This window comes from Panthera leo, chromosome A2 (genome assembly GCF_018350215.1).
Source record: "Panthera leo isolate Ple1 chromosome A2, P.leo_Ple1_pat1.1, whole genome shotgun sequence".
Classification (NCBI taxonomy): Eukaryota; Metazoa; Chordata; class Mammalia; order Carnivora; family Felidae; genus Panthera; species Panthera leo.
Window position 1 is genome coordinate 8,730,670 of NC_056680.1, and position 15,966 is coordinate 8,746,635.

Here is a 15,966-nt window from a genome sequence, read left to right on the forward strand (position 1 = left end):
AGTGGTATCTGGTGGTGGGACCAGACAGGTCACTGGCGACGGTCAAAGGATGCATAAAAATGGGCGGGTGAGTTGCGCTCCCGGCCAGCACGTCCTGTAGCCCTAGCGTGACCACCTGGAATCGATCTGCACAGTCTTTGATCAGGGATGGCCTCTGATCTGGGGACAAAGTATTTCTGCACAGTTGACTTCCTTCATCAGGTGTGATGGCGGCACAGGGTCCATCAAGTACACGACCTCTCCCGGTCATTCACGTGGTCCCAGGGGCCTCCCCAAATGGCCAGTGAGTCTAGAAAAGGGGTGGCCTCCTCGAGAACGATTACATCATTTGGAGCGCAGGGGAACACACCTTCTCCCGGAGGTGGGATATGCGAGAAGGCCCGTTTCTTCCTGTCCCGTAGGTACCGAGATCGTTTCAACGAGGTCTCTGTGGGAAAGCAGGCCTGGACTCGGGCCCCAAGGCAAAACGAAAGCCTGGCTGCGTGGGACCGTTAGCTCAGGGCCTGCGAGAGCCTCCGTGTCCAGGAAGACTGTGTCCTGCCCGCAGGGGCTGTTCTATTCTGTTAGCATACAGACTGTATCAAAACAGTTAATAAAATGTTTTCAGAAACAACACTTCGACAGATGCACTGCTTTTAATCACATACGCCCGAACGTACTCGAAACCGTACCGAGGAATTACGCACAGCTTCGAGCAAAGGGAACCCTCCTCCATAACCTGCCTGACGGGAGGAAGGCGCCAGTCCTCCAGGGAAGGGCAGGGTCAGGAGCAGTGTCACCTGTGGTTCCATGGACTGCGTCACCGGAGTGGAGTCAGGAATACACGGTCACTCGTGGTATTAGCAGAACAAGGTGTTCACTGTGCAAATAAGAGCTTGCGTGACTATAATCTAGAGAGGAGAGGAGAGTCTGAGCATCAGGGAATACTCCCAACCACGGAAGTTCAAATTAGTTGCCCGGTGGGCACATCCCCACAGTCCCCTAGACTGTGACGGACCTTTTATGTGGAGCGTGGGGAGGTATCCGCGGAAACCTATACCTCTGGGAAGATGAAGTCAAGCAGTTAACTGGCTCTGAGGGCACTCTTGATTGGCGGGGCAGGGAATCGGGAACACAGGCTGCAAGCGGGTATCCTCAAAGCTCCTGCGCATCCGTCCGTCTCTCTGTATGGTGGCTCTGAAACCTGACGCCTCCTGTACCACCTTCCAGATCTCCTACAAGTGAGGCGACAGGTGAGTTCTAACATGGAATCACAGAGGACATAGATTGTAGAAAATGTCTCATTCCCCAGGTGACAAAACAGAACGTGAGAGAGCCATCTCCCAATTCTGCATTTTATTATCCAGTGATAGGTCTGTCTTAATGCAAAGTGGATTATTCAGATTCCAGCCAGAAGGAATGACGAAGGGAACAGACATCAGGCTACAAGATAAACTCTGCATATTTGCAAACTTACGCCGTCTTTTTACTAACAGGGAAAACGGGATAAGGCTCTTTTGGCCAAAACAAGAATTGGTTTTCTCGTAAGAGTGATGGAATCCATGATGGGTAAGGGATATCTGGCCGCTGACACAGGTGGCCAGCAGGAAAATCCCAACAAATACCTCAATGTCATTGATCCAGGATTCAATCGAAACATCGTATAACAATTAAACCTGTTTAGAAACCACTTCACTTCACCCTTGGATCAAACAAGCTCAAGAATGGAAAGAGGTAAGTGTTACCGATTTACGGAGAAAACGATCGTCTATCGCTTAAAGAGTATTTGCAGAATTCTCTCACCTCAGCGTTCATTGCCGGAAGCAAGCAGTAAATACCCGGAGTCCAGAGATCCGCCGTAAGAATGAGGCGCTGATCAAGACAATATATTTATAGCTTTTATAATGATTCTTTCACGTTACAGTTTTCTGGAACACTATACACGGACTGATTTGTGTCAGGCCTTCTTAGATTCATCGTGTTTCTTTCCAGCGGGGGTTTTCACACGGAAGGATGAAGAGCAAACGTTTCTCCCCGCACGGCTTACCTTCAGGAGGCTTCTACTCGGTGTGAGATCTTTCATGCCTTCGAAAGGAATTGGGACGACTGAAGGCTTTCCCGCATTCTTTACATTTGTAGGGTTTCTCTCCCGTGTGCATTCTCACGTGTCCTCGAAAGGTAGTGCGATAAATGAAGGCTTTCCCGCATTCCCTACACTCATAGGGTTTCTCTCCAGTGTGAGTTTTTTCATGTGTCCGGAAGGACGTGTAACAACTGAAGGCTCTTCCACACTGTTTACACTCGTAGGGCTTCTCTCCCGTGTGAGTCCTTTCATGGATGCGAAAGGAACTGGGGAAATTGAAGGCTTTCCCGCACTCCTTACACTTATAAGGTCCATCTCCCGTGTGCGTGATCATGTGCGTTCGAACGCTCGAGGGAGAAATGAAGGCTTTCCCACACTCTTTACACTTATAGGGTTTCTCTCCAGTGTGCTTTCTCACGTGTCCCTGAAAGGTGGTGCGATAAATGAAGGTTTTCCCGCACTCCTTACACGCGTAGGGTTTCTCCCCTGTGTGAGTCCTCTCGTGGATTCGAAAGGAACTGGGCCAACTGAAGGTTTTCCCACACTGCTTACACTCATAGGGCTTCTCTCCGGTGTGTGTCCTTTCGTGGGAGCGAAAGGAACTGGGGCAAATGAAGGCCTTCCCGCATTCCTTGCATTTGTAAGGCCCGTCGCCGGTGTGCGTGATCATGTGCGTTCGAATGCTTGACAGAGAGACGAAGGCTTTCCCGCATTCCTTACATTCATACGGTTTCTCCCCGGAGTGAATTCTTTCATGTATTCGCAAACCCAGAGGAGAACTGAAGGTCTTCTCACACTGCTTACATGCGTACTGTTTCTCGGCGGTGTGAGTCCTTTCGTGTCTTCGAAAGGAGCTGGGGCAGCTGAGGGCTTTTCCGCACTGCGGACACTCGTAGGGCTTCTCCCCGCTGTGATTCCTTTCGTGTATTCGCAAGCCTAGCGGGGACCTGAGGGACTTGCCACACTGCTTACACTGATAGGGTTTCTCGCCAGTGTGCGTCCTTTCATGTGTCCGCAACGACGTGGAGCCACTGAAAGCCTTCCCGCAGTCCTTACACTTAAAGGGCCCATCTCCCGTGTGAGTTATCACGTGTCTTCGAAAAGTCGTGAGCCACGTGAAAGCCTTCCCGCATTCCTGACATCCGTAGGGTTTCTCTCCAGTGTGAGTCCTTTCGTGTCTGTGAACAGATTTGCGGGAACTGAAGGCTTTCCCACATTCCTTGCACTTATATGGCTTCTCTTCGTACTCACGGTACTCATATGGCCTGTGTCCACTGTGCGATCTGACGTGCCTAGCAAGGGATGAATGAGTCACAAAGACTTTTCCGCACACGCCACAGTCACAGGGTTTTACCCCAGAAGGAGTTTTCGTGCTCAGACTAAGATGTGGAGTCTGGCCGGTGGTTTCTCCACACGGACGACCTTCAGGTGCTTTTACCCCAGACGGAGTTTTCTTGTTCAGATTAACATCTGGAATCTGGCTGATGGTTTCTTCCCACTGACGACCCTCTTTGCTTTCACAAGGTTTGCCTACCGTAGGACTTCTGCGAAAATCGAGAAGCATATTATTAATGATGTCTTTGTTAATAACTCAGTAGGGTATTGGAATTATTTTTAAAAAACGTTTATTTCTGGGTGGGAGCAGGGGAGGGGTGAGGAGATGGGGGGACAGGGGTTCTGAAGTGGGCTCTGTGCTGACAGCAGAGAGCCTGACGTGGGGCTCGAGCTCACGAACTGTAAGATCATGACCTGAGCTGAAGTCAGACACTTAACCAACTGAGCCACCCAGGGGTCCCTATCGGAATTACATTTTTATAATTTACAGCAAAATGAAGGTTTCCTGCCCTTTCTGAATAGACTGAGAAGTTGATATACTGAATGCTTTGTAAAGGGGACTTGACCACAGCTATTATGTAAACAGTGATCATTAACATACAGGGTTTCTTTATGCTGTTTCCAAGTGCACCATTCTGCAAACACTGAACCCCTATGTCACATTTAAGTAAATGTTTTCAGTGAAAAAAATTTAAGGATAAATTTGAAGCTGAATAATTTGGTTTTTAAAAAATCGTGACAGGGGCGCCCGAGTGGCTCAGTAGGTTAAGCATATGACTTTGGCTCAGGTCATGATCTCGCGGTTCATGAGTTCGAGCCCCGCGTCGGGCTGTGTGCTAATAGCTCGGAGCCTGGAATCTGCTTTGGATACTGTGTCTCCCTCTCTATCTTCCCCTCCTCCGCTCATACTCTGTCTCTGTCTCAAAACTAAATAAACATTAAAAAAAAAAATCACGACATAGCAGGATTCTCATGTGGGACACTGCTGTCTGTTGTGCGACTCACCCTGTTTTTCTCCCCTGGGTTTTGCACCTGTATTCAGTGTCATGATCCTTCCACTTTTTCTCTAAAATGCAGACAGAAAAAAAAAATCCAAATTATTAGAAATTATATAAAAATTACCAGATTTTATATCTATGGTGAGCTTAGCCTGACCAATGTACTCTTTTTCCACATGTCAGAACAAGATTGATGAGCAAGAAATACTTGTTCTCTAATGCCAAAGTTAAGTAAGAAAAAATACCATCAGGGCGCCTGGGTGGCTCAGTCGGTTGAGCGTCCGACTTCGGCTCAGGTCATGATCTCATGGTCTGTGAGTTCAAGCCCCGCTTCGGGCTCTGTGCTGACAGCTCAGAGCCTGGAGCCTACTTCAAATTCTGTGTCTCCCTTTCTCTCTGCCCCTCCCCCACTCATGCTCTGTGTCTCTCTCTCTCTCTCTCTCTCTCTGTCAAAAATAAATAAACATTAAAAAAAAGAAAGAAAAATATCATCATCTTTACCTACTGAGGCCACGTTTCTGAAGGTTTCCCGCATCACATCTCTATAGAGTTTCTTCTGTGAAGAATCCAGTAAAGCCCACTCTTCCAGGGTGAAGTTCACAGCCACATCCTCAAAGGTCACTGAGTCCTAAAACATCACAAATATGTTTACAGCAGTATGCGTGGAGTCTGACAGCACTGGGGATTTATACTCAGATTTACAGGAAGGTTATGTACGATTCTGCGATCTCCAAACATTTATGTCTTGCTCATGAGACACTTATCCTCTGTTCACACTTCCTCAGGAATTTAACGACATCATGAACACATGCAAATTACTTACACATTTTTACTGTGATCACTTTATTTTTTTTTTTAATTTTTTTTAACCTTTATTTATTTTTTTGAGACAGAGAGAGACAGAGCATGAACGGGGAGGGTCAGAGAGAGAGAGGGAGACACAGAATCGGAAACAGGCTCCAGGCTCTGAGCTGTCGGCACAGAGCCCGACGCGGGGCTTGAACTCACAGACCCTGAGATCATGACCTGAGCCGAAGTCGGACGCTCAACCGACTGAGCCACCCAGGTGCCCCTACTGTGATCACTTTAAATGTTACTGTTCTCTAATGGCAGGGTCTAGAAGCCCCTTGGAGAAATGAGAGAAAGGCTATACACATGAAACAAGTATTATTTTAAGCACACCAATTCCTTTTGAGAAAAACTCTTCTCCTTCCTTATTACCTACCATTTAACTCAGCACTCCATGATGCACGGGGTCAGATCTGCAGGAGGTTTTAATGAATAAAACACAGTGAAGAACCGGAAGCTGTTTCTTCTAGTCCCATCACCAAACCGGACAGTCCAGAAGGCCTGTGGAAATCCAACGTGTAACAAGGATCAGTTTGTCACATCGGCCTGAGGCACTCCAGGCCACCAGAAGTAGCCAGAGGCAGCTGGATAAATGAACATATTCTCATCAAGAAGCAGCACTTTTAACTTGTGTGATTATTTATTACACTCGGTTTTTCCATCCTCTCCCTGACCCATCTCCTGGAGCCAGTAAGTTACTCAGGAGTTAGGGGCTAGATAACCCAGCACGACAGGACATGCTCAAGAGGCGTGACAATTTAGATCTCCCCGAAGACCCTCTACACATGAGCCTCAGGGCTGCTTCTCAATTTTTAGGACACAAACTGAGATGAGAAGGTGCCAGAAGAGCTCCTTCTGGCCAAACTGTAACCGTGTGCTCTGGCCCACGCTGACCTCGAGGAACAGGCTAAGAACTACAGGCCGCGAGGGAGTCCGTGGACGTCCGCGATGGTTTGACTGTGCATCTGTTGATGATTATCAAGTAGGTAAAGGATTCTGCAGTGCTTTCGTCGAAAAGGACATAAAATCTCCATTGTCCAACTTCGGGAGGAAGTCTCCCGACCGGCCACACGAGGGGCAGCGCCCGCGGCTTCTCTCATTTACGCGCTCCAGTGTGATGCGCAGAGGCCGAACAGCCCGGACCCAAGCATCGGAGTCCCTAAGCTGATGGCAGTACATCCTGCCAATAGGGTATGAGAGAGTTGATTTCATAATTGGCGTCTGTGGGGAGGAAGGCAGGCCTCTCAAGCAGGATGAAGTGGCTTGAGGGCGCAAGGAAAGCACGTGGACTAAAAGTTCACACACAAGGGTAGGGGCTTCTGTGGACCGAATCTCTTGCCATTGCCAAAGCAGGAAGCACTAAGGCTTTCTTACTGCCTTGGATAGATGTGGACCACAAGAGGAAGAAGGAGGGATGAGCTTCCAAGCTGGGAGCGAGCATCAAACACTGGAGTCAGAATGCAGAAAAATGAACCTGGCCCACTTTCTTACACCAGACACAAAAACAAACTCAAAATGGATGAGAGATCTAAACGTAAGACAGGAAGCCATCAAAATCCTCGAGGAGAAAGCAAGCAAAAACCTCTCTGACCTCGGCCGCAGCAACTTTTTACTCAACACGTCTCTCGGAGGCAAGGGAGACCAAAGCAAAAGTGAACTACTGGGACCTCCTCAAAAGAAAAATCTGCACGGCAAAGGAAACAATCAGCGAAACTAAAAGGCAACCGATGTAACGGGAGAAGATGTCTGCAAAGGACATATCGGATAAAGGGTTAGTATCCAAAATCCATAAAGAACTTCTCAGACTCGGCACCCCCCAAAAAGCAAATAATCTAGTGAAGAGATGGGCAAAAGACATGAATAGACACTCTTCCAAAGAAGACATCCAGATGGCTAACAGACCCATGAAAAAATGTTCAACATTACTATCAGGGAAATACAAATCAAAAGCACAATGAGATACCACCTCACGCCTGTGAGAACGGCTAACGTTAACAACTCAGGCCACAACAGGTGTTGGCAAAGATGCGGAGAAAGAGGCTCTCTTTTGCCCTGCTGGTGGGAACGCAAGCTGGTGCAGCCAGTCTGGAAAACAGCATGGAGGTTCCTCAAAAAGTTAAAAATCGAACTACCCTCGACCCAGCAATTGCACTTCCAGGTATTTACCCAAGGGGATCCAGTTGTGCTGTTTTGAAGGGGCACGTGCACCCCAGTGTTTATAGCAGCACTCTCGACAACAGCCGAAGTATGCAAAGAGCCCAGATGTCCAGCAACAGGTGAATGGATTAAGAAGATGCGGTGTGTATATATACAATGGAGTATTACCGGGCGGTCAAAAAGAATGAAATCTTGCCATTTGCAACTATGTGGATGGAACTAGAGGGTGTTACGCTAAGGGAAATTAGAGAAAGACAAACATATGACTTCACGCATATGAGGACTTTAAGACACAGAACAGATGAACATAAGGGAAGGGGAGCACAAATAATACAAAAACAGGGAGGGGGACAAACACATAAGAGACTCTTAAACATAGAGAACAAACAGAGAGGGTTGCTGGAGGGGTTGTGGGTAGGGGGATGGGCTAAATGAAATGGGGAAGGGGTATTAAGGAAGACACTTGTTGCGATGAGCCCTGGTGTTATACATAGAGGATGAATCACTGGAATCTACTCCTGAAATCATTATTGCACTACATGCTAACTCACTTGGATGTCAATTTAAACATTTTTTAAAAATTGGAGTCACGGGGCGCCTGGGTGGCTCAGTCGGTTGAGCGTCCGACTTCGGCTCAGGTCGAACTCGGTTCATGACGAACTAAGAAGCAGTAACTCCCTCACAAGGAAAAAGCAAAAAACTTAAAATGAACAACTCTTCTTAAATCCGTTACAGAACTGAGGACACAGGGCAAACCACGGTCTTCAAAATTGGAGACAGAAAAGAAGCTATTTTCAAATATGCCCGGGATATTCTATTTTTTTTTTAAGTTTATTTATTTACTTCGAGAGCGAGCGAGTCCGAGGCGGTGCTCAAATTCCCGAACCGCGAGACCACGACCTGAGCCGAAATCAAGGGTTGGAGGCTTAACCGACTGAGCCACCCAGGTGTTCCCAGAATATTCTTAATAAAAATATTAAGTCCGGGGCGCCTGGGTGGCGCAGTCGGTTGAGCGTCCGACTTCAGCCAGGTCACGATCTCCCGGTCTGTGAGTTCGAGCCCCGCGTCGGGCTCTGGGCTGACAGTTGGGGGCCTGGAGCTGCTCCAGATCCTCTATCCCCCTCCCCCTGCCCCTCCCCCGCTTGCACATTCTCTCTCTCTCTCTCAAAAATAAACATTAAAAAAATTATTTAAAGAAGAGGGGAGGGGCGCCTGGGTGGCTCAGTCAGTTAGTTAAGCGTCCGACTTCAGCTCAGGTCATGATCTCACAGTCCGTGAGCTCGAGCCCCGCGTCAGGCTCTGTGCTGACAGCTCAGAGCCTGGAGCTGCTTCGGATTCGGTCTCTCTCTCGCTCGCTCTCTCAAAAATAACAAAACGTTAAAAAAAAAAAAAAAAAAAAAGGTATTTGTGAAAGATTGGTGTGTTGGAGGGAAAGCTGAATAAAGAAATAGGTGGATATTTTTAGAAAAGGAGGACTATTCTCTATGATACAGAAAATGATGGACACAGGTCATCATACCTTTAATTGTATAATTAAATTGTATAATTGTATAACCCATTAATTGTATACCCATTAACTGTATAACACAAAATATCTATGTTCATATAAAGAATGGACTTCAGTGCCTCACTAGTGGTCTATCAATTGTAACAAATAGATCACCATAATCGGAGACGTTAAAAATAGTGCAGACTGTGGATGTAGAAGGGTCAAGTGGGAACTCTGTACTTTGTGATCAGTTTTTCTGTAAACGTAAAATGCTCTAAAAAAAACCAAACAAACCCTGAACTCTCATCATTTTATCTGAAAAAAAAATTTTTTTTTCTGGGGGTATCTGGGAAGCTCAGTTGGTTAAGAGTCTCACTCTTGGTTTTGGCTCAGGTCATGATCTCACAGTTCATGAGATCGAGCCCCATGTCAGGCTCTGTGCTGACAGCACGGAGCCCGCTTGGGAGTCTCTCTCTCTCTCCCTCTCTCTCAGCCCCTCCCCCACTCACGCTTTCTCCCTCTCTCTGCCTCTCTCTCAAAATAAATAAACCTAATTTTTTTCTGAAGTCTACTAGTTTATGAATTTTTATCCTTAGCATGCAATTAGTATAAAATAAACTTTTATACACTATATCTCACTACATAGTAGTGTTTTTAACTTTTGCTACTTTAATTTTAAATTAATTTAAACTTTTCTACATAGGAAATCATTTTAAGATTTCTTTTTTTTTTATTTAGGTTTATTTATTTTGAGACAGAGAGCGAGCAAGAGCGAGTGCACAAGCTGGGGAGGGGCAGAGAGAAGGAGAGACAGGATCCCAAGCAGGCTCCACACCATCAGTACAGAGCCCGATGTGGGGCTCAAACTCACAAACCGTGAGATCAGGACCTGAGCCGAGATCAAGAGTCCGACGCCTAATGGACTGTGCCACCCAGGCACCCCAAGATTTAACTCTTTAACCACTAATGGATATAAAACCACAACCCATAAAAAGTGGAAAATTTCATATCTCTAACTAAAAGGGAAAGGGATATCAGAGTTTGTCCCTCCACTATATTTCACGCTGGGGATACTGTCAGGAATGAGTTATGCATGATGCACTGCATTAGGGGGTTGCATTTAATCCCTGAAAACTAAAAACTTTTAAAAAGATTTACACAAGATGAGGGGCGCGTGGATGGCTCAGTCGGTTAAGCACCTGACTTCAGCTTAGGTCGTGATCTCACTGCTCGTGAGTTCGAGCCCCGCGTCAGGCCCTGTGCTGAAAGCTCGGAGCCTGGAGCCTGGAGCCTGCTTCCGGTTTTGTGTCTCCCCCTCTCTCTGCCCCTTCTTGGCTCGCACTCTGTCTCGCTCTCTTTCTCAGAAACAAATACACGTTAAAAAAAAAAATTAAAGATTTATATAAGATTAGGTAGTTTTTCTCACATCCGTTAAAATAGAAATTCATCTGCCTTAATAGACTTTTAAATGTCAAAGTTCTCTGGGGACATGCACATGCAAACACTGATCTAAAAATGAAAAATGGGGAACGCCTGGACGGCTCAGTGGGTTAACTGTCTGACTCTTGATTTTGGCTCAGATTATGATCTTACGGTTTGGGAGATCAGGCCCCGCATTTGGGCTCTGCACTGGCAGCGAGGAGCCCGCCTGGGATTCTCTCTCTCCCTCTCTTACCACCCCCCCCCTCACTCACGTTTGCTCTCTCAATATAAATTAAAAATAAAAATGGAAACATGAAGGTGCCTGGGTGGCTCAGTCGGTTAAGCGCCTGACTCTTGATCTCAAGGTCTTGAGTTCGGGGTCCACTTTGGGCTCTGCACTGAGCATGCAGCCTACTTAAATAAAGTTAAATTAAATTAAATTAAATTAAATTAAATTAAATTAAATTAAATTAAATTAAATTAAAATGAAAAATAAGGGGCACCTGGCTGGTTCAGTCAGTGGAGCATCTGACTCTTGATCTCAGGGTTGTAAATTCGAGTCCCGTGTTGGGTGTAGAGATTACTTAAAAATAAAATCTTTTTTGTTTGTTTGTTTGCTTTAATTTTAGAATGCACAAAGTGGGGGGAGGGGCAGAGCGAGAGACAGAGAATCCCAAGCAGGCTCCAAACCTCAGTGCAGAGCCCTACACGGGGCTTGATCCCCCAACCCTGGGATCACGGCCTGAGCCAAAATCAAAGCGTCGGACGCTCAACTGAGCCACCCAGGTGCCCTCAAAATAAAATCTTTAAAGAAAATAAAAATGAAAACTGTGCCTGAGGACACAAATGTACCCATCTTACCACTTGAGAGTCTGTTGCCTGAAATGAATTAAAAACTGGTGTCAAGATTTTCTTGCCTCATACGTATTTCTCAATCACCTTACATTTTCAAAGCCCAAGAAAGAAAAACATCTTGCCCACTCGGACAGAAATAAAACCGTAGACTGCGAAGGGAAGCCATAGTGGAAGGACTGAAATAGTCAACGGAGAGAAGAATGCTAAGGAAAGAAATGCAAACACTCACATCCGCTCAGGTAAGCAGCCTGCTAACCCAGAGCTCAGGAAAACCCACGTTCAGAAGGTTAAACACGTCCAGGCCGGGGTCCACACATGCCCCGTTGAGACAGCAGCCCCACAGCGGGTCAGTCCCCAGGGAGGGAGGGTAGGGACACCTGAACGGCCACAGACGTGAACTGCGAGAGCCCTGCACACCCTCCCCTCTCCCGGAAGCTTAGCAGAACCCCCCCCTCCAAACTCAAGCAGATTCAGTTTAAACTCCCAAGTTCATCAACATTTTGTCCCGGAGACAGAGCTCTGGACCTTCACAGAGTTTCTCAATATGTATATTATACTCGCAGGGCATCCGTATCATGGATGCAAAACCCGAACATGTAAAAATATCTAGACCTAAGGAGACTCCCTTGGTCAGCTTTGAGCTGGCCATAGCTTGGAGTCATTGGCCGTGGGCCTGTGCTCCCCAGTCATGCTTTGGACCACCATGAATAATTTAAAAAAAAAATTTTTTTTTTTTAGCGTTTATTTATTTTTGAAAGAGAGAGAAAGAGCGGGAGCAGGAGAGGGCCAGAGAGAGAGGGAGACAGAGAATCCAAGGCAGGCTCCAGAAACTGAGCTGTCAGCACAGAGCCCGACGCGGGGCTCGAACCCACCAATCGCGAATCACGACCTGAGTGGAAAGTTGGAGGCTCAACCGCCTGAGCCACCTACCCTACCCCCCCCCCCATGACAAATTTAAATGACAGAAATCCAGTAATTCCTGAATCCGGTGAAACCACCCAGTGTTTTGTACGTTAAGAAGGAAAGAAAAATTTCAGGAATTTTACCAGTTCAACAAGAAAACCAACGATTTCTACTATCAGAAGATGAAGATGTGATTACTCCCAAGAAAAGAAACGGATTTGTATGCAACTGGACTGGAAGGCTTGGAAATGTTACAAGTCTACGCCCTGAGAAGCCACTTGAAATCACCTGCAAGAAGGAACACACCTCGGAATATTACTATAGCCACTTGGTAGAAAAAGGGAACAGATTTTAACGAATGGAAAGTAATTTTTTTTTCCTGAAATTCACCTTTTTGGAAATACTTTTGGAGTGTCTTCCAAGCCCGAACTAAGTCTCATGTGAAAAAATCTTTTCAAAGGGACAAATGCAAGGAGGGGGTGTGCGGGCAGATCACCCAGCAAAGTTTTAGAGAACTTCCACTGGTAGGGCTTCCCCCCAGGATGTCTGTTCCCAGGAGAGATCCTGAGCGGGGAGGCGCAGGATTTCATAAAACATAGCTCCGTGGTTATGCTTGGCTTTCTTCTCGTGTAAAATATCCCCCCCCCCCAAAAATCTTTAAAAAGAGCCATTCGCGGCTCTGTGGTTAAACGATAAAATACTGCGTAATTTGAAATGCATCACGGAGAACAAACAGTTAATAATGATGCTGTGAACTGGAGAGGGAAGATGGCGTTTCGGAATGCAGGGAAGGATCTGGAAATCGAGGCATTTATTTCCAGTCTTACGAAGAGCTAGCCTGGGGGCACAGGGTCGTGGCTTTGAGACCCCACTCCCCGGACATCTGGAAAAGTGAGGGGAAAACGGGTACCCCCCCCCTCCCTCCCGGGAGAGACGGACTGGGGACCCCGCAGACCACAGCTCCTCCTGCGCCCGGACCCCGGAGACCGAGGCGTGACCGTCCCCCGATGACCCTCCGGTGGTCATCGCCCAGTCTACGGCAGGCGCGGCCGCGCACAGCGACGGGACAGGACGCCCGGGTCCCCGGCTGCCGCCCGGCCCCGCGCTGCGTGCCGCGCCGGCAGCGGACTCGGGTCCGCACACTCCGGGCGGGGGTCACGGCCGCGAGCCCAGGTCCCGCCGCCCCCGGTTCCCGACTCCCGGCCCCGCACACTCACCATCGCTCGGTTTCCGGGGTGCCGGGTCGCCCACCATCCGGCTGCCGCGGCCAGCGCAGGTCGCGGCGACCCAGGACGCGGCAGAACCTCCCGAAGCCCTCAAGGACGGCGCCAGCGGGTGCGAGGCTCGGCCGCACAGCAGCCACCGCACACGGCCCTCGCCGTCCACGGCGTCCACGGCGCGTCGCCCGCACGTACGGCTCCGGCGGCTCCCCTGATTGGACGGCTCGCACGGCCCCGCCCCCTCCCGCCTGAGCGACAGCGGGCCGGAGGTCACGCCTTTGAGCCGACCTTGCTTGGGCGGGGGGCTGCCGCCTGTTGTCTCCAAGGCCATGGCTGGGAAGCGCGAGGCCGCCGGGCCGCTCGCGGAACCGTGACCCTTCCTCACAAGCGCACACGCAAGTGACCTCGCCATTCGTAAGCATGAGTCCGGTTCCATGTTGGTCTTTCTAGCAAATCCTACCACAAAACATTTTGCACACTCTTTTCTCAGTATGTTGGATGATCAAAGACTTTCAGACGTTATTAAGGTCGAAAAAGAACAATTTGTAACTTTGTTTCTTCTGCAACGGGGCAGTGTGAGTTTTCATTCTCGGGTGTGGCAGAAAAAAATTGGTAACAACTGGCTGTTTAGAAAGAATTGGTTGGGGTGCCTGGGTGGCCCAGTCGGTTAAACAGCAGCTGACTTGGGCTCAGGTCATGACCTCCATGCTGGTGAGTTCCAGCCCCGCGTCTAAGCTGTCTAAGCTGACAGTTTAGAACCTAGAGCCTGCTTCAGATTCTGTGTCTCCCTCTCTCTCTCTGTCCCTCCCTGCTTGTTTTTTCTCTCTCTCTCTCAAAAACAAACATTTAAAAAATTAAAAAATTTAAAAAATAGAAAGAATTGGTTGCATAAATTCATCATCATACTTTTTAAAAACCAGAGATTGATATGTAAAGATCTGGAGTATTCATTAATAGAATAATTAATCAAAGTATATTGCAATATATATACCGTGTTACCCCTTCTATAACTGTGAGGTTCACCTGCAGAGTCAGGTGGGCCCCCACCCTAGGTCTGGCTGACAACATTCCTTCCAGGAACATATGGAAAGGTTAATTCTTTGGATAATGGAAGTGTCCAGGTAGGGCAGGCCCCCCAGGCAGGTGGGAAATGCCCTGAAAGAGTAAGGGAAGGACCCCGGCCTAGGTTTTTTATTGAGGTGCAGTGGGTGTCTGGAGTAAGGGTTTGTGCACAAGGGCAGGGACTTCCTGGGACTGGCCCTCATGCCAGCAACAAAGCAGTGATCTGCCAGGTTTTCTTGTCACCTTGTTCAGTTGTGGGGCACAAGGGGACGGAGGAGGAGGGCGGCTTTTACAGCTGTCAGCCAACAAACATTAAAAAATGGGAGTCAGGGGCGCCTGGGTGGCTCAGTCGGTTGAGCGTCCGACTTCGGCTCAGGTCACGATCTCACTGTCCGTGAGTTCGAGCCCCGTGTCGGGCTCTGTGCTGACAGCTCGGAGCCTGGAGCCTGTTTCACATTCTGTGTCTCCCTCTCTCTCTCTGACCCTCCCCTGTTCATGCTCTGTCTCTCTCTGTCTCAAAAATAAATAAATGTTAAGGAAAAAAAATGGGAGTCAGAGGGGCGCCTGGGTGGCTCAGTTAAGTGCGGACTTCAGCTCAGGTCATGATATCATGGTTCTTGAGTTCGAGCCCCACATCGGGCTCTGTGCTGACAGCTCAGAGCCTGGAGCCTGTTTCGGATCCTGTGTCTCCCTCCCTCTCTGCTCCTCCCCCTCCCATACTCTGTCTCTCTCTGTCTCTCTCTCTCTCTCAAACATAAAATAAAAAAACATCTTTAAAAAATACAAAGACTAGATCATAGGACCATGGAACACTTCCTCTCCACCCACCACATCCCACTACATCAGGAAGACTCCTGTTTAATAACACTGGAATAAACCGAAAGGACCGTACATTTCAGAGCTTATTTAAGAAGCTTCCATAAAACCCTAAAGGCAACATGGGTGACAAAAGCAAGAACACCTGAGAATATTTTAGCCTCTGACAGTTACAACAGAGAGTAAACACAGCCTACACCCTACTCAGATAAACACGAGCCCTCATACTAAAGGCCTACTTACCTCCGTTCCTTTTCCACAGTGCATCACGTCCAGCATTCAACAAAAAGTTAAAAGGCCTACTGAAAGACCACAGGGTGCGCTTGGGTGGCTCAGTCGGTTAAGCGGCCGACTTCGGCTCAGGTCACGATCTCGCGGTCCGTGAGTTCGAGCCCCGCGTCGGGCTCTGTGCTGACGGCTCAGAGCCTGGAGCCTGCTTCCGATTCTGTGTCTCCCTCTCTCTTTGACCCTCCCCCGTTCATGCTCTGTCTCTCTCTGTCTCAAAAGTAAATAAACGTTAAAAAAAAAAAAAAAAAGAAAGAAAGAAAAATCAGCAGGGCTTAACTCCGGGAGCTGTGAAAGGCAGTGGGGCTTACCTCCAGGCAAGCTGGAGGGCTACAGGAAACCGAGACTCTGCTCTTAAAGGACCAATGCCCAGGCTCACTCAGAGACCCAGCACAGCGACGGCAGTTTGAAAGGCACGGAGGTACTGGTGGGGGCAAATTTTCTTGTGCTCCTTCAGCCCAGTTGCCAGGTCTGACACTCTCCATCTACCTTTTGCTAGCACGGCTCACCTCA

The 15,966-nt window shown here is 48.2% G+C and overlaps 1 protein-coding gene across 3 annotated transcripts; it reads right to left on the bottom strand.

Annotated features, from left to right (window-relative positions):
• Nucleotides 1–616: 616 nt before the first annotated feature.
• On the bottom strand, nucleotides 617–13,818 carry LOC122213994 (zinc finger protein 791-like). Of its 3 annotated transcripts, XR_006199717.1 has the most exons (7): nucleotides 13,288–13,818; nucleotides 5,621–5,745; nucleotides 4,897–5,023; nucleotides 4,403–4,463; nucleotides 2,027–3,606; nucleotides 1,783–1,851; nucleotides 617–1,214 (listed from the first exon to the last, which is right to left on the bottom strand). XR_006199717.1 is itself a non-coding variant. In XM_042928512.1 (6 exons), exons 2-5 carry the CDS (start codon nucleotides 5,621–5,623, stop codon nucleotides 2,040–2,042), a joined length of 1,758 nt encoding a protein of 585 aa, XP_042784446.1. In that variant the 5' UTR covers nucleotides 5,624–5,745; nucleotides 13,288–13,818; the 3' UTR covers nucleotides 617–1,214; nucleotides 2,027–2,039. The 3 variants fall into 3 exon arrangements, 2 of the variants coding, with proteins under 2 accessions (XP_042784446.1, XP_042784445.1); XM_042928512.1 differs by lacking the exon at nucleotides 1,783–1,851; XM_042928511.1 differs by having other exon boundaries at nucleotides 617–3,606.
• Nucleotides 13,819–15,966: the final 2,148 nt, after the last annotated feature.